General features: G+C 44.3%; 1 protein-coding gene across 1 annotated transcript in view; it reads left to right on the plus strand.

Annotated features, from left to right (window-relative positions):
* Nucleotides 1-22,166, plus strand: part of LOC144109555 (pyrokinin-1 receptor-like) — a 316,180-nt gene that overhangs the window by 60,499 nt on the left and 233,515 nt on the right. The window contains exon 4 of the mRNA XM_077642380.1: nucleotides 9,899-9,932. Within this exon, the coding sequence (XP_077498506.1) occupies nucleotides 9,899-9,932 (34 nt within the window). The remainder of the gene's footprint in view (nucleotides 1-9,898; nucleotides 9,933-22,166) is intronic.

The raw sequence follows: 22,166 nt of genomic DNA on the forward strand, positions 1-22,166 counted from the left end.
AGTTCCTAAAATCTTGACTGCTGCGAATATGAGCTGCTGACTGTGCCCGTTTACTGCACAGCTAGCGTTTGGAAGAGAAAATTAGAAATAAATAGGTTATTCGGTGATGCATAATTGGGCCACAGCTTTGGTTCTGTCTCTGCTCGACACGGAAGAAGCTCTGTACCGCTGTTGCGTCATCCTGGCATCCATTGCGCCCCATGATTCTCTTGTCTTCTTTTCTGGCCCTTACTTCTATTGTCATCAACGTAGTCACGAGTTTCTTTCCGAACGAGTCGCTTAAGTTAGATCAGACTCCTTGTATGTCAACGAACTGTGCCTTTCTATGTCTTTTAATTTAAGAAGAAAATCGCGCAGTAACTTATACACTCTATGCTTTTACATTACACGGCCTCAGGAAACCAAATCACATGACTAACAACGGACACTTTTGAACGCGACACAGAAGTTAAAATATGAAAGGCAAAACTGAACATCGAAGGCAGTAAGGGTTCCTTATAGGTAGAGATCCAAGTTTCCAGTTTAAAGCGAAAACAGGGACAAACGCATCCTGAATCGTTTTTTCTTGAAACTAGGTATTCGGTGAATTCGGTAAATTCGGTACATTGGGTAAAATTACAGTATCTCTGAAATGCACGTTACAACAAGCCGATCGTTCAGTACTAGTTACTGTAGGTCACAGAAGAAAATTAATAAAGGGCTAGAAAAAGACTAAGAAAAAGGCCAAGAACCAGACACGCGATAACACAACGGTATATTTAGAATTTAGTGCCGTACGTGGTTGCGAGTTTTGAGGGATTTCTAAGTGAGCATGGACACACCGTTGCAGATTGAGAAGCTGCCACTCCTAGCCAAGCGCCCTTTGCAAGCGTAAAGCCGTCTCCATAGGCTTACCGGTCTACAGCTGTCGCTTGGTTAAGTACGCTTTATCCTGCATGCAGCACACTGATAACTTTTGAAACAGTAAAAAGCAGTTCTTAACATGAAAACATGTATAAACGGCATAAAAAAGTGATGTTTAATTTCCTGCGACCGTTAAGCGGCAGTTGCACATAATGATAATGCACACTCGTCTAAATGAACATACATCGCAAATGGTAATAAACATCACAAAGTTTTAAAACTATACTTCTATTTAGGTTTTTATTTTAAAGGCGGGATGGTTTAGCATCGACACTGAAGATCAAGATTTTTAGATATCAAATTAGAATGCTGGAATAATGCGAGCTACGGTTACGGAAATATTCAACGTAATAATCCAGTCTTCCAATGCGTAGTAGTGACTTCATGTAGCAATAGCTTTATGTAAAATTTTGTCCAAGGCTTGCATCGAGTAGATAAGACTGCCATAGAAAACCACTAGGCAACGTTTATGAAACTAGCAAAAACGTTAATAGCAAAAAATATTTCATGTCTGCCGAGGAGAGATGTGCGGATGTATTGACTGTTACAGTGAAATCTTACGAATATTGAATAAGTCACGTTCATAAAGGACTTTCAGTTGGAAAATATCCTCGTCCGGAATTTCTGGGTATGTTTGCTTTTTCTTGCAGCTAAACGACTCCCTTCTGCAAGGATAGCTCTTAATGTGGCAATTTGTGTGTTCATTATTGCTGCATGAGCCGTTTGTGCTAAAAGATAAAATAGAAACAGTGCAAGCCTCTATGACTGTACAGGGAGATCACATATTTCACCGGAGAAAACCAAAGATTCACGTGCAAAAATACACACTCGTTGAAAAAAAGAGAAACCGAAAGTTCTGATCTGAAATAAACACCGTAAAAAAAAGGGCACAAAATTTGCGAACAATAAAAACCGAGAACGCCAACCCCAAATTATAGACTGTCCTCGCGTACTCAAGGCGAATATTCTCGGTTCTTATCGGTCTAAAATTTTGACGATCAGACTTTTTTCAGTCTCAAGGTGACAACTGCCGTCCCGTTATAATCTCCAACCAAATGGAAAGAGTAAAACAAAGAGTGAAATCAGGAACTTCAGCTGTAAGATGTCCAAAGAAAAAGTGACTAAATCGACCGCCCTGGTCGTTTTTTTTACGAGAGGTAATAATACGAATCAACTTAATTTCGGGGCGGTAATCTTAGATGGGTTGTGGCTCTTTATTACCCTCTCCCATTCCGCTTTTTTCCTGTTTGTTTTTTATGGAGACGTATAACTTTAATAACCAAAAGCTCTTCCCCGAAGAAGTTCGCACATTCGGACGGCGCAAAAGCAAGCAAGAAGTCTCGAAAGTTGACGACGACTTTAGCCGGTATAATAGGAGACCATTAATTAGTCACGTCCGAACGCATACTGAGACAATTCAAATGATCGCCGCTGGTTTCTTCGGCTCACACAGACTGCGGAATAACGTCGCGTTCATCGCGGAGAGCTACGCAGTTCTTTTGTGCGTATGGTGGGTGATTAAAGCGCTCTGTGTTACCGCCTCTCGCTGTGTGCGCAGCCACAACTGTGCGGAATGCTTTTGAAATGAGCTGCTTGCTCGTTTGCTCGCTCGCACACGGGAAGAGGGGAGGGAATAGGCTCTAATGAAGGTGATTTGGCAAATCTGGCGCCAACCAAAGGAGTCGCTGATCACCTCTGAGGCTTCGTTCCATTGTGGGGAAGAGAGATGCTTTCTTCTCGTGATGTGCTTCCGCCTCGTGAGGCGGGGGCAAAGGCAGATAGGAGGCCAGAGTTGAAGTAATTAATAAACTCCCCACGTAGCAGGATTGTGCCTCATCACAATAACCATGATTTGCGTGTGAAACAATAAAATGCAACCAAACGGTCAGTGGTGAACAAAACATATCGAAAGTGCTCAGAAAAGTCGAACCGTGATACCCTTACACTATGAACTCAACTATGAATTAGAAACGAAAAATTTGTTAAGGATTTCATTAAACTGGAGCGATAATTGCATGAGACAATTGCAAATGAAGTCAGCGTCAAAATTTAGGAGCTCGTCACTGAAGCCTCGACAGTTCATCTCCTGAGAAAAAGAATGTTACTTTTTGGTATGAGCCTCCAGTAATACTGCCGCCGAGGGGTTGTGGCTGTTTTGTCCGTATGGTACTCGTCAGCAGAGTTAACAAACATATAAAAAATATCGGCAGCGAAATAAAGGGCTAATTTTACATACAGAAGACGGAAGCTAAGAGTTCCAGAGACCCAGGACGGACGGACGGACGGACGGACAGTCCTTTCATTGAAATGTCACATCCCGGCAATCGCTACTAGTAACTAACACCTTATCAGCTGTCACTCGAGTATGGGTTCCTAGAATCCGGACTGCCGGACGTAATGGAGCAACCCAGACTCTCCGCGAAGAGCTTGCGTGAACATTGAGGGATCAAGAGAAAAACGGGTAGAATGCAGGTATAGTTATAATGTGGGAGCACTATGGGAACATCTCCGTAGGGAAGAGAGGAAGGAGGTTAGGGAAGCGGTGGGTTCGCTGGCGGGCAGAATCATCTGCGAGCAGCGGATTACCCCGACGCCCCCTCAAGTCGTGACAGATTGCCTGGAGCTCTCCGCGGCTGCGTTATCCGGCTGGTCTCCTCGGCCAAGTCGCCGCAGCCATGACGGATGGGCGAAATCTGAGAGTCCGACTTCGGGAGCCGCCGGGATTCACCACACGAAACCGAGCAGAGACGATGGGAGAGGGAGTTAGGGAACGCAGACCGGGGAAAAAAGGGAGCTGACCGGAAACAGTATGACGAGTTTCTCCCTTTTCGAGACGAGCAAAGAAAACAGGAGTAGAAACGTGAAATGTGCTTCTGATGAATAGAAGCAAGAAGAAAACAAGAGAGAGCCCTCATGGTTTAGATAGATTCAACGTTCGGCTATTAGAAGGCGGGGAAATAGTAAAATAGTCTTCTTGCTTTCTCTTGTTTCCTCTTTAAGCGTTTTGAACCTATTTTTGTTGAGCAATGAGTGAATGAACGCATTTGTTCACCTATATAAGTGACGGCAGGAGCAGACAGGGTTAAGCGATTGATAGAGAATGCTGTCGTTTCGAGCCTCGCTGGCACATAAGTAGTCCTCAAGCGCTAAATAGGAACTATTTGAGGGCCTCGTAGATGGTTATACTTCATTCTTTGGCCGCAGCGAGTAACTTTAATCGACATGCTTAAATTACACGGAGAGAGCTATATAAGCGGAAAGTGTAATGCAATGGTAACCTGAAAGGGACAAGCACAATGCTTTGGTTGTAAAAATTTATACAAGGCACCCTTTTAACAGACTGCTTTTTCGCTGGCCAACCTAGATCACCGTTGTTAGTTACAAAACGGCAAAGAAAGCAATCTTCTTAAACACAGCCTAACCAGGGAAATTTGCACTTTAAGAATAAATAGCCCTCCTCCTCCCCCTCCCACAAAAAATAATGGCATTTATGTCCCAATTTATGAAAAAAATTCCGTCTAGTTCTTTGGTTTGTTTTCGGCTTACCGCAGTTAGTGCGCCGTCTTAGAGTGTAATATGTTATAAGTATGATTTGTAAATGCATTATTACTGTTGCTCTCTGTTCTGTGAACCCTCTCACCATTGCGCACTCTTCGTTCCAGCAATATTGCGCTGGCAGGCGTAATAATAACGTATAAAGAAACGAAAGAAATGATGAACATTACTGTCAAGCTCAAAGGAAAATAGACAAAGAGGTGGGCAGATGGGCAGTTGAGTCAGTACAAACAAAGCAACAAAACCGGTAGTTGGCGATCAAAAGCTTTCTTTGGCAGACACATATATCCTCCGGCGCACCAGTGGAGCTGCCGGAATGGAAGCGCAGGAAATCGCAGCTTTTCGGAGACGCCAAAGGAAAATAAAGGATTGGATAGGCCGTTCTGATTACTGTCCGGCGGGAAATTGCGGCGATGTTTACAAAGGGAAACGGCGGCGAGCAGTGGCTGCCGATTTGGCGCCTCGTCGAAAAGTGAAAAAGAGGGGGAAACATTTTTACCAGGTGAAGAGATCATGACACCCTTGGCTCTTTCCCAGCGATAGATCGCAGTATAGGTAATTCTTCCTGGATACAGATGGCGTGGGCATCGCCGTTGTTTGTACTAACCGAGAGCTGTCACTTTCACGTCCTGGTTAGTGAGGACGATATGGAGGTAACGGTTAGCCGATAACGGCTAAGTGGACCGAGGAGTGCCCTCCCTTGACAATGTCCACGCTGTTTCCACGTATGAGACAGGCTGGCTCGAGCCGTGGTGATTATTGCCAAGGGGAGTGAATGCTTTCGAAAATTTGCATGTGTGAGCATGCAGAGCAGGTGGGCTCACCTGTTATTCTGGCATTTCTTGTAAGCGGGCCACGGCCTCTTCAAGCTGTTCTTCACAACTTTTCTTCTTGTTCTTGGCTCCCAATTTTCTGCGAAAACAAAATAAACTAGGCTGCACTTCACTTGACTACTACTCGCACTGGTTACACTGCTACAGCCACTCCTATTAGTATTGCTGTTTTTACGACTCCTTACCATTAGTAGGAGTAGGAACAGTGCTATTGGTATACTTTTACTTGATAGAGAGACCAGAAAAATAACTCGCAACTTCCGATGCTGGCAGTAGTAGAAGCAGCAGTAGTGGGAGTAGTAATAGTGGGCCCTTTCTGGCCCCATAGTACTTAGAAAGTTCGAGGATTTTTATGCGACGAAACTCCCCAGACAGGAACTCAAACTGTGGCGACGTTCGCGACAGTCTTCTCGGTACAGCTAATAAAAGAAACTGTTAGCTGTGACTGCAAAGGCGGCAGTCCCGGCTTCGAGCATCGGACTAGGACGAATTTTTCTTCAAATGAGAAGTTTCAGCGATGGCTACACGGCCTTCCTCTGCATCCGAGGCCTGCGGTCATGTGGACTCTAATGAGTAATTACCATCTGATTCGAAATCTATTCTACATCGCAGTTCAAAGGATTCGTCTTTGTACTCTGAACTAGATCAGCAGAGATCACAACTCTCGACTGAAATGCATCCACAAGTGCATCGCGGATATATGAAATCATCACAAATGAATAAATAGATGCATTGAAAACGCGTTCACACGCGTAACAACAACGAAAGAAGCCCGTACGCACTTGAAGTGAATTTTGACAAATTAGCTTAAGTGAGGAAGGTTATTTAAACAACCAGCCTAGCTACCGAGCTGTGGAATCGCTTGCTTTTCATATAAGAGATGATAAAATGACAAAAATCTAGAGAAATGGAGCATTCGGTAATATTTTACCAAATGAGGCACATTGCTGGTGAGCTCGCCCCTTTTTCATGGCTCCAGACACTCGTGGCAGACGGCTGGGAATGCGAAGAGCGTCGCCAATCCTAGCGCTCGTGATGTATCGAAAGCAATCAGCGGGGATTTTGGAGTCGCTGCAAATGCGGCGATTGCGCTTTTGGCAATAGCGTGGTTCTAGAAATGAGCCAAGCTGACGAGAAACAACGCAACGGAAGCATTTCATGCGGCCGCTAAAGATCCTATACAGCGCCGCTGGACGTCGATGTTAAATTGCCTGCAGCGCTGTTGTAGCTGCAGAGCAGTTCGATCCTCATGGTCAGCTAAGCCTACTCTCAGAAGAAACAGAAAACCCGAATTCGAAGACCCTTCGTCGGTTGCTTCTGAGTAAAGAAGTGGCAACAGCTATAGAGCCACTCCAATCTTTCTTTCCCCCTCTCTGAAGCAGAGTTGGAAGTGATGAGATGGTTGGATTTAAAGAAAATATTTCTAAAGTCAAATATAATAGATAATTTTCCACATTATAAAGTTGTAAGCGCCCCTATAGGGGACAGCTGGAAATTAATTTCGGTCGTCCGGCGTACATTAATGTGCATCCACAGTAGGCGCCATGGAAGCCGCGACCTTGAGCTCCGAATGCAAAGCCTACTAGGCTGTAAAGACAGGTACATAAGGCTGGTTTCAAAATATCGACGTTTCATGCGTGAAGCACGTTCTTCGAAAGCCAAAGCTTTCACGATAAGCCTAATTGACTGGGATATTTGTTGGCTTGAAATTACTCAGACAGATAAATTACCCCTGGGGAGAGATATAAGATCTGGTTGATTTATTTCTGTAGGAGCGATATCCTGAGAACTGTTAAATTTACAGAGATAAACCCGTTGTTTCACAACTCGCGGAGGAAAATTTCTGACTTCTAACTAAACAAAGGGCTCACGCAGGAAGCGTTATAGTTTTTAGAGAAACAAAGTCGAGCGCCTCTATGATCATCGCTTTATCGAAATGTATAAAAAAATCGAAGCGACACCCCGTTTCATTAGTTATGCCAGACAAAAATAATCGCCAAGCGGCTGCAACTCGTAACGCATGAGATAAAGCACCCCCCCCCCCCCCTCTCCAGCGGAGAGAACACATGGTCGGAAAATGTAATGGCCCGTTAATCACGACACTTTTGGCCATTAATCCTGCTCGTAATGGCTTCACAGCAGATGTCTTCCCGCGGTTATTTTCATTTCCTCCTCTCCCTCCTTACTGAGCCTTTACCCCTCTAAGCCTACGGGTAAATAGGGAGAGGTATCACAGCCGTTTTGGTTAACGCAGAAATGCCACCAGACAAGGCGTGCAAGACATGGCTCCTACACATAGATTGACCCTTTCTTTAGCTGTTGCCAAGGCGGCAGCAGTTTCCTCTATGGGCTTTGGCTCGTCCGGCTTGCCAGAAGTGGGCGCCATTTGTTTCATCAGATCGCCCTTATTGCTGCTGGTGAGGGGATTTGTACATGTGTCGTTAGCCAGGCAGGAGGGCGTTGTTAAGGAAGTATAAGAGGAATGTAAGGGATGAAGTTGCTCGTTTTGCAAACGAGAAGGTTGTCCATTCGTCGCTAACCAGGAAGACCCAATGCCTCAAGTTAAGCAAAACCACGTCTCCTCGCCAGTGCCTCTCTCACCCTTCACGCCTAGAGGAACAAAAATTGAAGCAGACAAGTATTCGTAACACGTTTTATCGCAAGCGGTATCTTTTTTTTAGTTTCTCGGTACAAATTGCGCACCTCTGTCACGTCATTGATTTATAGCGTAACTCATCGGGTGCCTAGAACAGTGTACGTTGACTACGCCTAAGTGCTAGAAGAATTACCTGATGGGCTAGTTGGCTTTCAGCCATTATATTCATCTCATTTAGCTCAAAACACATACCATACAAAAAAAAAAGAAAGGAACACGCAGGACGAAACACGGGCGCCGGTGCTTCGTCCTGTGTGTTTCTTTCTGTTGTCTGGTGTGTGTTTCGAGCTAAATGAGATGAATATAATGGCTAAGTACCAGCTTTGTGCGATGTCCGTTCTGTAGTCTACAACTGAAGTTTATCAGCTCCGTGTTTGCGAAGCCAACTCCGGCCCGTGTTAAAGCTAAAGAGTTTGGGAAAAATGCACAGCTGAAAAACTTTGTTTCAGCACCGTAAAGCACTGCTGTTAATAACCCGAAGAAAACTTTTAGCGTCAGAAAGTTGAGGAGAGAAGTCCCTGCCACCTTCGAGACAAAAGCCGCCGCGGTGGCTAAGTGGTTATGGTGCTCGGCAGCTGGCCCGAAAGACGCGGGTTCGATCCCGGCCGCGGCGGTCGAATTTCGATGGAGGCGAAATTCTAGAGGCCCGTGTACTGTGCGATGTCAGTGCACGTTAAAGAACCCCTGGTGGTCGAAATTTCCGGAGCCCTTCACTACGGCGTCTCTCATAGCCTGAGTCGCTTTGGGACGTTAAACCCCCATAAACCAAACCAAACCTTCGAGACATTTATAGCGCTGACAATGCAAACCCAGCCCCATTCTACGGCCCGGAAGCAGACCCGTTGGGCTGTTTGTTTACCTCTTACAAGGTCTGTACGGAAAGGGGGCGATAAGTGCTGCGATCTGGAATGCAAATATTTTTAATAATTAAAAAATTTGAATGATGGGACTCTAAACTAGAGGTCTGGAACACCTAGTTTACCGGGAGTACATTAATTTTCGATGTAGTTCTCCGAGGAGGAATTGTCTTCCACCTGTAGTGTATGGCACCTTTGCATGTAGGTATTTTGTTTTACCATTAACGAGTCCTTTTGACAGTTTTCGAAAACGAAGGAACAACCAATAAGCATGCTATATTCGCGTGTGACGATGCTGTGCACAGCGGAGTGGCCCGAGGTCGTCAAAAGCTGTCTTCATATTCCGGCGAAGGTGCGCTAGACCAGTGCACCGATGGCATATGAAGACATGGGCTAAATGAGATCAAAACTCTCTCACGATCAGTCTCCAATAAGGCTGACAGCCCTGCAGCTTGCAGGCAGTCAACGTCCTTGGGACATACCTCATTATCGTCGCTTCTTTAGTTCCTTAGAGTGTCTCTACCTCATCTCCGTACTGAACTGCTAGTAGACTAATCACTAAAATATATCAATGAACCTTGGAGTCGGCGGGCGTTGCCTGCTGTCTTCGTGGAGTAATAACACGCAAGTGTAGGCAGTGTAGGTGCTTACAACCGCATGGAGATCCAAGCAAACAAGGTGACCTTGTGCAGTCCGCTGAATGCTAACAACACCTCTTAGAGTAGGCATTGCGATGGCGTCATTACAATATATATCGCATCGATACCATCTGATGTGATAGAGGACGCAGCGCATTGTCTAAATGTCACATATATTGGTTTTATAAACCCTGAATGGCGTGACAATAGGCAACGTGAGAGCTGCTAAACACTTGAATCCTCCCGACCAATTCTATATCCTGGGAGCGTACAGCAGAAGACAGGTGATCGAGTAGAAGAAAGCAAAGAAATAATCTTGTTTCTAGAAAATTATAAAAAGGTTTACCTGATATGCACGGACAAAGGCTGCAACCAAGCGCCTATAGGGGTGCACATTGTCGCTTCCGCATATCACAGGAGTGGCAGAGAAGGGCGATATTTCAATACCGGAAATAGGAGGCAAAACGGTCGGTCAAGCGAAGCCGTTATTGTCAAGGGACCACGGTGGACCATGCATTCAAGGGATGCATCGCGCGGACATACAAATAGTCACCTAAAGGCGCAAAAAAAGCAAAAAAAGATGAAACCGAAAAAGAGGTGCAACGAGGAAGAAACGGATACATCAGATCCCCGAATAAATGGAACTTCCGCGTCGTCCGCAGGAGACGGTCTCGAGAAGAGAAGATCGCAAGGACTCTGCCATCTTGAGTCCTTCTATGGAGAAGGCATAAAAAGAAAGATGCAGGAAAATAGGCCGGATATATCCGGCCTTTTTTTATATATCCGACCGGAAGCAGCATGCCCAAACAATCGCAGCCTGGCGAGGTGGCAAAGAGGGATAGCAGAATGGCCAGAACCAAAACTAGCAATGACTGGAACCCCGAGAGATAAAAGAAAATAACAGCTGACAAGAAAAGAGGTTCGAGATAACTCTCTTCTTCCTTTCTATCTCTCCCTTATGCACGGAAGAAGGCTGGGAGGACTGATAGGGGGCGTGGAATGCATCTGGCGTGGCAGCAGAAGCATCATTCTCTGAACGTCAACTTGTCGCGGGACAGCTCATAACTCAACTCAAGCCAGCGTCGGCTTGGAGACCCACTGGTTTATCACGCTACTCCAGCGCTCCCTTCTGTGACTACTTAAACGCTGACGATAACGAATGAACTTAGAACCGGGGCCACATTTCGGTCAGGCTGAAGGAAGGCGTGAAGCGGCCGCCATTTTTTTTCTTCACTGTTCTTTGCTTCCCTGCGGTTCCCAAAGAAAGCCGCTTCCTGACTCTTCTGTACGATCTCGATGACCACTCGGAACGCATGGTACAGCGTGAAGCCGGAAGCAAGGCTACAGTTGATTTCTGTTTGGTCGTGCAAAACAAAGCCTAGCTACAGAGGAATTTCACGAATTGAGAAGCTCCCTTTGCCCGACTTCTTTCGGATTTCGAGCAGCGTCGTGGACAATATGCGACTTAGAAGAAAATGAAGATGCTTGTCTTCAAGAACTCCCAAAGAACTCCCAAAGAAATCTAGAATTCTCGGAGGGTAGAACACAAGGCAACAAACCTAAAAGGTGGAGGAGGTGTCCAGACAGGTTTATTTTTCGTACATGGTCTGTTATACGCGAGTGTACGTAAATCATGAATTTCATTCTTAGTAATTTTATTTCGCGTACAACACTGCGATGCTTGCGGACGAGTATGGAATTCGTCATTTCTAGCATTTCGCATCATGTTCTCCTCTGCAATTTAGCTTAAGACCCGCCGCGGTGGCTCAGTGTTTAGGGCGCTCGACTACTGAACCGGAGTTCCCGGGTTCGAACCCGACCGCGGCGGCTGGGTTTTTATGGAGGAAAAACGCTAAGGCGCCCGTGTGCTGTGCGATGTCAGTGCACGTTATAGATCCCCAAGTGGTCGAAATTATTTCGGAGCCCTCCACTACGGGCACCTCTTTCTTCCTTTCTTCTTTCACTCCCTCCTTTATCCCTTTCCTTACGGCACGGTTCGGGTGTCCAACGATATATGAGACAGATACTGCGCCATTTCCTTTCCCCCAAAAACCAATTATTATTACTATTAATTTAGCTTAAGACTAAGTTGTTCCTGTGAAATATTTCTGCAATCCAAATATATTTGTTCCATGCTCCATGAATTTTAAGGAAGAGCGTTGCATCTTTTTCAGCCGGTGCTTAGTTTTATGTGTGCAGAAATTATGACGGAAAATTGAGAAAGAATTTTTTGAAGCAAATCTTCAGCGCTTGTGTGCCTGAATTACCTCGGTGACGTGTGGTTCGAATTGCAGGTGTCTATTGAAGGCAGCCTACCACAACCAGCTAACGCGAGTGCCACTTCGGAGTCTCTGCGGCAGCTTTTCATAGCGCCGCTCCACCTTATATTCATCTTGAGTAGTTAAATTGCCTGCCAAATGTGGAACGAGAGATCACAGGAATCATTGATTTGACCCAATCCCAGAAAAGTATCGTTAAAATATGTGGCTTACAGGCTCCTCGGCATGCGTTACGATTAAAACACTCTAAACTATGCCAGTTTTCACTGGCTGCTGTGTCACAGCGCCAGCCTTATTTCATTACTTTTTTTACTTAAAACAAATATTTATAAATACTGACCATAATTATCGTCATCTTTACAAGGATTGCGTCCAGTGCATCTAAAAGGCCTTTCCCAGGTACATATACCGGTGCTAAGGCTCCAACATGGCCCACATATTTATCGAAGAAATATAATAATTTAAATCGTAACCCACATATTTATCGAAGAAATTTAATAATTGAAATCGTAGAAACGCGAGCTGAGGACACGGTTCTTCTTTTGTTACGGTTAATTATGAATGACACTCCTGCCTTTCTCCCACTGGTAACTACAGCTTGCAACGTCATTACTGAGACTGAGGGAAACAAAGTGATTTGTCCGCACCGGTATCGAAGGCTGAACAAGCAAATAGAAAAGAAGACTCGCAGAGCGAGCCGCACAGAACAGAGGCACAGAAGCCGAAGGGGTGAAAACTATAATTTGTGAGACCGCCTGCATATCAAAGGCGTGGATGCTTTCCTGAAGTCGTCAATGAAGTTCGCGTTATTTGTGCACTTAAGCGATGCGCTTGTTTCATTTTATTCCTAGGTTTTCGGGCAATGAAATCAGTAGCACATTAAAAGGTTTTTCTTTGGCGTCTCTTAGATCGAAGCACGTTGAAATCAGAGATGGCTAAAGATGCGAAAAATACGTGACTTTCTGGTGGCAACAAAATTAAGGGAACTCATCTTCGCAAGTGTGCTTGTGTTTTGTGTTCACTGTCCAAACAGGCGCAACCTGTACAATACTAACGTATTTTTTATATGAAATAAAATAACAAAAGGATGAAAATATCTACATCTGGCGACCCGTCTTTTAAAGTGATCGTAGAGTAGTTTCACGTTTTTCTCGGTGTACGCCTGGCACTGATCACTCATGCTAATTCACGGAGTTTCATTATTTCTTATTCATTCAAATAAGGAATATTTAAGTGGTACTTAAGCAAAATTGATATGATTACGCATTCCACAAGCGTGTTAATATCATTTCCAGAACACAACACAGAGAAACACGCACTCAGCGCCAATCCAATAACTTTCGGTAGCGGCCAGCGCCAGGATCTGTTCCCCAAAACCTCGCAAAATAGAACTCATGCACTTATTCTTCCCTTCCCTTCGTACTTGTTCAAAAAGCGCCCACTACGGACTGCGACTTATACAAAGGTGCAAGTTATAAGCAACAAAATACGGTACAGTCCATCTGCATTGTGTCTGGGGCAATGTTCTCCTCGTCTCGAATATTTTTTTTTCTCCCCTTACTCATTCCAACAGCTCTCGAAACTGCCTCCATCACATCCACCAAATGCGAGTCCATTTTCTCGTTCCGGACTGGTGCGAAAAGCACCCATACGCTGAAACGACGTTAGGAGCGCGAATTTTTTTCCTAAGACTTTTTGTGATGTGCCCTGGAAAAGGCATAGCAGCAGTATATAGTGGCTGTTGAATGAATACGCACTACCCCCGCCCACCGGCTGTAGCTACTCACTCAGAGAGTCTAGACACTCGCTTTGTTCTCACCCACTCCCACACGGCAAGATTTATATCTGGAAAATAAAGTTTCTCTGGGCAATCTTATTTTCGTCTTGCTTTTTATCTTCACTGAACTAAACTTGTACAGGACCGGCAACCGAATTTATCACCATTATTGGTTTGGGGGCGTTCCAAAAAAGAAATCAAGATAGCAATAAAAAAGAAAGGTTTGGGTTTAACGGAGTCAAAAGATCATATTAAGTGGAGAGAGCATATTAAGTGGAAAGAGCAGTGTAGGAGACGAATGGAAAAAAGGTAAATTGCCTTCTCAAGGAAAATAGTTTTTCGGAGCCAAAGATTCTTGAAGATTACTTCCACTGCGGAGTGCGTAGGTCGTTTTGGGGCATGCCAGAAACCTAGGAACCCGCCACACGATCGCACGACGATCTACAGATGGTGAGCTCGGGCAGTTGCATGCAGTGTTGGTGTCCCTCTTTTTCTGCATTTAAAATTGGCTTGTAAAGAGTTTGGTTGTGCACGAAACTTCCACCCGTAACGAAGTTGATGTAGCACTTAAATAAATTGCTGACATCGGAGCTCGTACAGCACCCCGAGCGAAACATGAATAAGAAGTTATGGCAACATACGAACGAAAGATACCAAGATATATCTGTGGGTCTTCATGAGTTCAGTTAGTTCAGTGTCCTCTTGTAACGATATTTCAGACGCTCATGTCTACTTAACAGACAATAAGTACAAGTAGAAGTTCGCCTCTATATACAGAGTACTAGTTTTAATCACAGAGACCACTATAGCCAAGAAACGAAGTTTTTATAAGCTAGAAAATAGAAATAGAAACTAAAGTGTCGTTGTCGCCATTACCGGATGATTTCAGAACGAAACTCAGTGCGTGAAGGCAGATTTTTGTGTGCGGATCTCAGAGGCCACGCTACACCACCATTCATTTCAAAACGATGTCAATCCATCCTTTTCGTAAGGACGTCATCAGCTTCATAATGAAGACAAGTTTCGCAGCATGAATAAAACGCACACAAAAGGCAAGGAACAAACAAGACAGGACTGTGCTGCTTTTTGTTACTTGTCTTCTGTGTGCGTTTTATTCATGCTACGAAACTTGCCTCCATTATGAATAGCAACCAACAAGCACAAACCACCGTGTTACGTCATGAGCTTCATCCGACCAGTGGAAAAATTTTAAAATCAAATTCTCTCTGCAAATATTGTGTGTTTTGCTGTCCGGCAAACGATAACACAGCGAGAAAAAGCCAGCGAAAGATATTTTTTTTTTCAGAAGAATAATTCGATAGAGTTTTCCTCACTTTTAAGAATTTACACTCTGTTAAATCATCGTGCGATTTTATTTCTGCCAAGAATTGATTTTACAATTGCAAAACACCCTAGGCAAGAAATCCATGATGCAAACTGCGTCATGTGACGTTTTCTTTTCGAGAGACAAAAAAGAAATAGATTAGCTTGAAAAGACAACTTCACTTTTCACTTCGCTGTGGCGTAAAAACGAATAAATTCTGCGTTTTGGAGCATCCAATTTCGTGAAAACTTTAAATACATACGTCGCTGCACTTTAGATCAATTATATGTTTCTTATTTATAATCTGCGGTAAGTTTCGCACATTAATGCTCTCTATAGAACGTTGTCTCATTTCTTGTCTCACCTGTTGTAAAAGCGTTCGCAGTTTTCCAGGGCAGTTGGAAACATGCCTAGCACTTCAGTGCGCAGTCAAAAATGTTCCTGCGTCAGTGAGAAAAGAAACGAAATTTGTAAAAGATAAAGAGTTTGATTGCATCTGGATTTTAAACCACAGTTTTTATCTATGTCGAGGCACAAAGGAAGGCTATAGTGGTTGTCTTCTGCTTGCAAGCATGTCGTGAGCACGTCAAAAATTCAGAAAAGAAAACTGGACACAATCAGGAAAATACACACAATGAATAGACGTGTGACTGTGTCTGTGTTCTTCGCTCCATCCTTCTAGTTCTTATCGTTGATTAATAATGTTTGATGCGCTAAAATGTCAGTTAGAAGTTATCTTGTACAGAATTAAATGTCAAGCTATCATGACGCGAATGTCGTCATGAAGTGCACACGTGTATTCCGGAGCTACAAATCTCTAGGGTTGGCATTTTACTCTAGGAGGAAGAAGAACTAAAAATAAACAGAACCTGAAGAGAGCGAAGATGACAGCTGATGATGGCGCAATGCAATTAGCAGAACACGCGATATCACAGAATACGCAGCTGCTCGCGCCCATAACTCAGACGCATACATAACGCGAAGCCTTCGCAAATGGTTCGCAGAAAGGCATGCTTCTCAAAAGCTGTCGCAACTAAACCTTACGGCTCACGCTGTTTTCGCAGCTGAAACAAGATTAGTGATAGACGTAATGGATTCGTTGCGTCACAGTGAGGGAGGATCCTAAGGCTGATAGGTTACTTTGTAGATCTAGACAATGAGCTGTGTGACGTAATTATAGTAATAAATGAAAACGCTTAGAGTATGAGTTTGCGTTTCCGCGGCGACATGTGATTCGTAGAATTAAGAATCCAGTGGTTTGCATGCGATGCGACCAAACAGTTCTGAATAAAGACCGCACACTCTGTTCAATATCGTAACCACGGGAACAACCTTACTCTTTTGTTCGTTATGCAAATGGGACATTTCATAGAAAACACAACCTATTGGTGGCGCCTATAGGCCGCAGTCCCGTTAATTCGCAGTTCTTTACGTTCGCTATAACTGCTATGAACGTCTTACGCCTTTTTTCACGTCCAACTTACTCAGATATAGCCGCCGAAAAAAAAAAAGGTGAACAAAAATATCACTGAACTCAGCCGACTTCCAGTTGGCTATCCTATTCTCGACTAGAGACGTCAGCGCCCTCTCTTTTTATATCTTTTTATTTTGTCTCGGCTCTTTCAACCAAAAGCGCGAGGACACGAGGCAGCAATATCTTCTCTTCAGAGCTTGCTTCTTTCGTTTTTCCATTTTTCTTTTGCGGTCTGTTCTGTTCGCCCCTGGAGGTGCCAGTTCCCACAGAAGGAACCCTGACTAATGATTTCCCATTGTGGACTCTCGGGTCGGGCGTCGTTAGATGGACCGAACGGCGGCGAATGTCTTTTGTAACGACCTCTTCACGGAGGCGCCGCAGCCTGTCGCCGATCTCACAGCAGCCCCCCCCCCCTCCCCTCCCCTCCCTCCAATTTTTTTCCGGCACTTGGCGCGAATGGGTTGCGCGTAACAAACCGCATTGTACAGGCCTGTTTCACGCACGTTTGGAGCGTCGATATATTTACCGAGCTTGTGGCGCGCTGCCTACAAAAGACGAAAGAAGGTTGCCGTCAAATAAATCCCAAACAGCCCACCCCGAGCTGGAGTTCAAGTGAGGTCAATACCTATCTTAAGCTCCTCTCGAACAGCCGCGAATTCTGTGTAGCTGTGCATTTTCCATTGCTCTCAAATTATCGGCTGCTGAGTATTTCGGCTAGTCATTTCTTTGTAGAAGTCAGGGACGTACTCGCGGTGAATAATAAAAGAACTTAAAATGCAGCCTGCGGGACCATCGGGATAAAATGTCGCATCTACATAGTTCCAGGTAAGCACGGCGATAAACAAAACACAGAGGCTACACAGGGCGGTTATTTCGCTGTACGTTGAAGGCATAAGTTTTAATACGTTCGTTAGAGAGCGGCAGGTAGGTTTTAGTTTATTTACGGCTTTCGTCAGCTCATCAATTATTATCCAGATACGATTAGCTTGAATTAAGCTAGGCATAATCAAGGAGGAGCCAAGGGAGGGGGGGGGGGGGGATAAACGCTCAGCACGTATATGCACATTCTTCGTGCAGCGTAATAACAAAAAAATGTCTCTTATATGGTGACTAATCAGTTTTATTGGATAGAACCAGATTGGTAGATACTTGGACAGTATGGTAAAAATTATTACAATGGTAGTACCACTTTCTGCCGTCATAAACGGAGAGATATGTACAAGTAACGCTGAATATAGTGTCGTTCGCATTTGTGACCGCACGAAGAAAAAAAAAGAAAAATAGAAAATGCGCCACAAAAAGTGAAAGCGTGGCTATACACAATCAATAATCAAGCACAAAAAATAAAGAAAAATCTACCAAAACAAAGAAACTGCGAGAACTGCTGACTAAACAAGAGTCGCGTCAGCAGACAGCAACCCCTGTAAATTTTCTGCGAGAATATCAATCTTTGTAGAAAGTGCTTATCGTGAACAATGCACTGAGGAGCACTTCTTAGTGCTGCCGAGCAAATACGGCTAAAAAATTGACTCAAAGGTTTGATACACAGCATTATTGAAAACGAATATCTGACGCCTCACTGCAAATAGCTGCTCGTTAAATAAAGCAACAGTTATGCTAAAACTCATTTCATGCTTGGTCTTCCGCCGGTAACAAAGGAAACGCTCGGATACAGCCAACAACCAAGAACGGATAAAAAATGAAAACTAAAGGGAATTGTTTTCCCCTGCCGGGTGAACAAAAATTCTCAAGCAGTCAATACTTGCCGACATTTAATCAGTTTGTCCAGTAGCATTATTTAGCAAGTCCGATGAATGCATGCTTTGCCATCGTAAACCTAGTGAAAAAAAGACAACAAAATTACACCGCCAAAAGCAAATCCCCCAGACCAATGAAAGCCGCTCAAGTGAATAAGGTCACCCTTATTCGCAAGGTGAGTGCAGAGAACGCCCATTCGGCACATCCTGGCTCAGCATTGTCAGCATTGTCAGCTTTGGTGTAGCGTGCCTTCCTCGAGTGCTAGAATGTTGACAGCACTCTGCCTCAAGGTGTCAGTAGCGTTTAAGCCTCTATTTACTCGTCGGCAGAGGTCCTCGACTTGGACACATATTCGGATTGATTTTTTGTTTCTACACATCCTCTTTGACTTTCCAGCGCAAAAAAAAAAACGAAAGACATATACGATGGCAGAAACTCATTCACCGGGGCTTGCGAAATAATGCTATCAAATGAACCAGAGAAAATTGTGGAAGGTATTGAAAGTTTTCCTCTTGCGACGAAAGTGACGCAACCATAACAACACAGAAAGCAGCAACAAAGAAAGCACAATCAATGCCCCTAGAAGAGGAAATCACCTTATTGGCGCCTTTCAAATACCACCAGGTGCAGACACACAAATCTGTAAGGCCGCTCGGAGCATCGCCACATTTAATCACCATGACGGCCGATATATATATATATACAAAAATGTAGTAAACTTCAGGGCGCGTCCTTTTGCACAGTGTCAAACACAGGAGTACATTATAATATTTATACTAATATAACATTTATATTATTTGTAATGTGTACTGTAAAATGAACAGTCACGCCCGTATTTCGATAAACTCAATTTCCAGATTCTGCGATGAACCCAATATTCAGTGTCTTTTTTTTTTCGAGACTCTATAGCGCAAAAACGTACATATAAATAAACCAGCAGACAGGACAGGCTTTGCGGGGCTTGTCTGCTCTGCTTGTTCCTTTATTAATCCCATGTCTTTCTTTCTTACTTTCATCTGTTATTTTTTTCATCCCATGTCTACCAACTAGCTTGAACAACGATACTTTTGAATTAATAGAGCGCTTCCACATGTGGGTGTTTTAGCCTACGCCCAATCTTTGAAACAGCTTAGTCTTTACAGGCCCCAATGAAGGGTTTTTTGTTTCTACGTATTTTATGCACCATTCTTTGTCTGCAAAGTCTATGTGTGGTAGAGTGGGATACTGTGGTCTGCTTTGTCCATGAGGGACCAATTGCGGACGAGATTTAAAGGTAGAATGGGTTGCATTTCGCAAGTACTGTCAAGCAATTGAGGTCTTCATTACTTTCTTATATTCTGTGACTTGGTTTAATACCAAGTGGCAGCGGGTGACCACCGATTCTACGACAGGTACAGGTTTTCCCCCACGCTGGTGCTCAGCCTACTCTGTGGTTAAGTAATCAGCGAAAGGGTCTTTTACCAAACGGTTGATTTGACGGGTCGGCGATTCGTTCTGTGCACAGTCGATGAACTGAAATATGCCTCGCGAGACAGAGTGTGATGTTGAGGCTCAGCAGCTGCGGCTTCATTTTGATAGAAGTTAAATGCAAAGATGCCTGTGCGCTGTGCGATGTAAGTGCATGTTAGCGATCCCCAGGAGGCCGAAATCAATCTGGAGGCGTCTTCCTCGCTTATGCTCAGTTTCCGTACGTTGCCAGGACACGAACGCAACTCCATCTCACTTTCGTTTTAAGTAGATATCGATTTTTTATTTAGAAAAAAGGATTTCGGATATAGAGAGCGAAAATGGTTCTGAGATAATTTTTTGGAAGTTAATGGCAATGTAGCATGGCTTCAGCGATCCGCAGATGTGTCTACACGCATCACATTCTACGTTGTGGAACGAGCCGATGGAAGCGATACCAACACTTCATGCGGTGACCTTTCGTAGTTTTTATGTGCCCTATTTTTGACTGAAAATAGCATCTTAGAGGTTAAAACGCTGCAATCTGTCAATACAGGCTAACTGTATATTGCCCCACCTGTCCCTTTAAAGGAAAAGTGTCCCTATAAAAGGGCACAAACCAATTTAAAGGGACGCTTCTGCTTTAAATGGACCTTTTAGTCGAAATCAACCGGAAGAAATGGGCTTGGGCAGTGCATGTAATGCGAAGGCAAGATAACCGCTGGTCCTTAAGGGTAACGGAGTGGATTCCAAGAGAAGGCAAGCCTAGCAGGGGGTGGTAGAAGGCTAGGTGGGCGGATGAGATCAGGAAGTTTGTAGTCATAGGGTGGATGCAGCTGGCAACAAAATACAGGGTTAATGGAGAGACATGGGAGAGGAATTTGTCCTGCAGTGAGTGTAGTCAGGCTGATGATGATGATGACAGCGAGGGCAAGTTAAAGTTATTAGAAGCTTACCTGTGATCTGGTGACACAGTGTCACATATTTGTGTAGGCCCTGCGATTTGACCTAAAAGACGGAGTTGCTCAATGTTCTAGGACGCTTATATCTCCTCCCGCTGATGGAGAGTTAAATCTCGGTACTGTGGGCACACTGATCGCCAGTCCTTCTTTACCAAGTACTGTTTTGGTTCATGAGGGCGTCGTGTGTGCGTAATGAATTGCGAGTCCATCCCTTTATTTCGTCTTTCCCTTTTTAGATCTCCTCGACCCTCTCCTCCAGCGCAGAGTAGCCAACACGAACACCCTGCTGGTTAACCTCCCTGCCTCCACTCTTCCTCTCTCTAGAATTAAATACGCTGTTTATTTAGAACCACAAATCTTGAACTTATGGTGCTGGTTACACCCGCGGATTCCTTGCAATGGAACAGTTATGGGAGAGAGGTATTAGCGTAAAAAAAAATCAAAAATCAATTAACATCTAGGCGAAAAATACTACAAAGACGGTACACCCCCCCCCCCCACCCTAAAAAAAACAGCAGAAATTTTTTGTCGTTCTGTCGTTACGACAGATTTTTCTGTAGTATCGCGAAGTTGTCTGCCATCACGACAGAACTGGCTCTGTCGTTAAGACAGGATGATGCTCAATACTGCACAAAAGTCCTGTTGGTACAATAAGAATTTATGTTGTCAGGTCCCAAAATACTGAAGGAAAATCTGTTATGGCAAGAGAAATTTTCTGTTGTGTTTTGAGATAGGGTTTCAAAAATGCTATAATAGAACTTGGGCATGAGACCCACCGAAAAAAAAAAAAACACAGGTCAGCTCTTTTCTGCGCCGTTAATTTTGTCACATTAGTTCACCATTGAGCAGATTTTTTTATTAGCGTGTAGAAAAAAAGCTTTGCCACCGGCCGGGGCACAGAGCAGCTAATTAAACCACCTTTTAGCGGGCTATGCGACGTAAAAGTGGCGGTTATTGCTGAAGCAAAAGTCACCATAATCCACGCCAGGACATAAAACAGCGATCGCGGCCTCTATCACTCATGGCGTCGACGTGACCAAAATCGCGTCACGGTGTCTGCCCATGCCGCGCCTTGCCCCTTATTACCGGTAAGTGAAAAGCGCTGGGCTTTGACGACAGGCAGAGAAAGCGCATGCGCAAACATCGCCTCGACCGTAGTAGACGTTCCCACGGCAACTGCCTCAGAGCTGCTTTTGGTCCGCTTTGTTTATCTACTAACAGTACACGCTATCAGTGCGTACTGCCAGTAAAACAGGGGAGAATTAAGCTGTTACTGAATTCCCCAGTAGCCCATTCAAAATTCAAATGAGCTCGTGTCAAACGTTTTCTGTTGTGAAAACAAAAGGGCTAGTGGTTGTGGTGTGTGAATCTTTATGTCTGAAAGATGAAATAGAAGGCTATGAAATATTTCGACCACTTGGGGTTCTTTAACGTGCGCTGACATCCCACCGCAAAAGAGCGGGTGAGGAGGGGGCAACTTTCGTATTTCGCTGACATCGGAATGCATCCGCCGTGTGTGAGATCTTATCGTATCTTAGGATAAGGAGATGAACTCCGTGGCCCCTGCGTCAGCGCGATATGTCCAGTTTACATATTTCTTTTTTGCTTCTGTATTCATGCCGTCAGCGTGTGCTGTGACAAGGTTAGGGGTTATGAAACCAACAGAAAAAAATAATTAAATGATCATTTAGAATCCGAACATTA

The sequence above is a fragment of the Amblyomma americanum genome, chromosome 11 (assembly GCF_052857255.1).
Source record: "Amblyomma americanum isolate KBUSLIRL-KWMA chromosome 11, ASM5285725v1, whole genome shotgun sequence".
Lineage (NCBI taxonomy): Eukaryota > Metazoa > Arthropoda > Arachnida > Ixodida > Ixodidae > Amblyomma > Amblyomma americanum.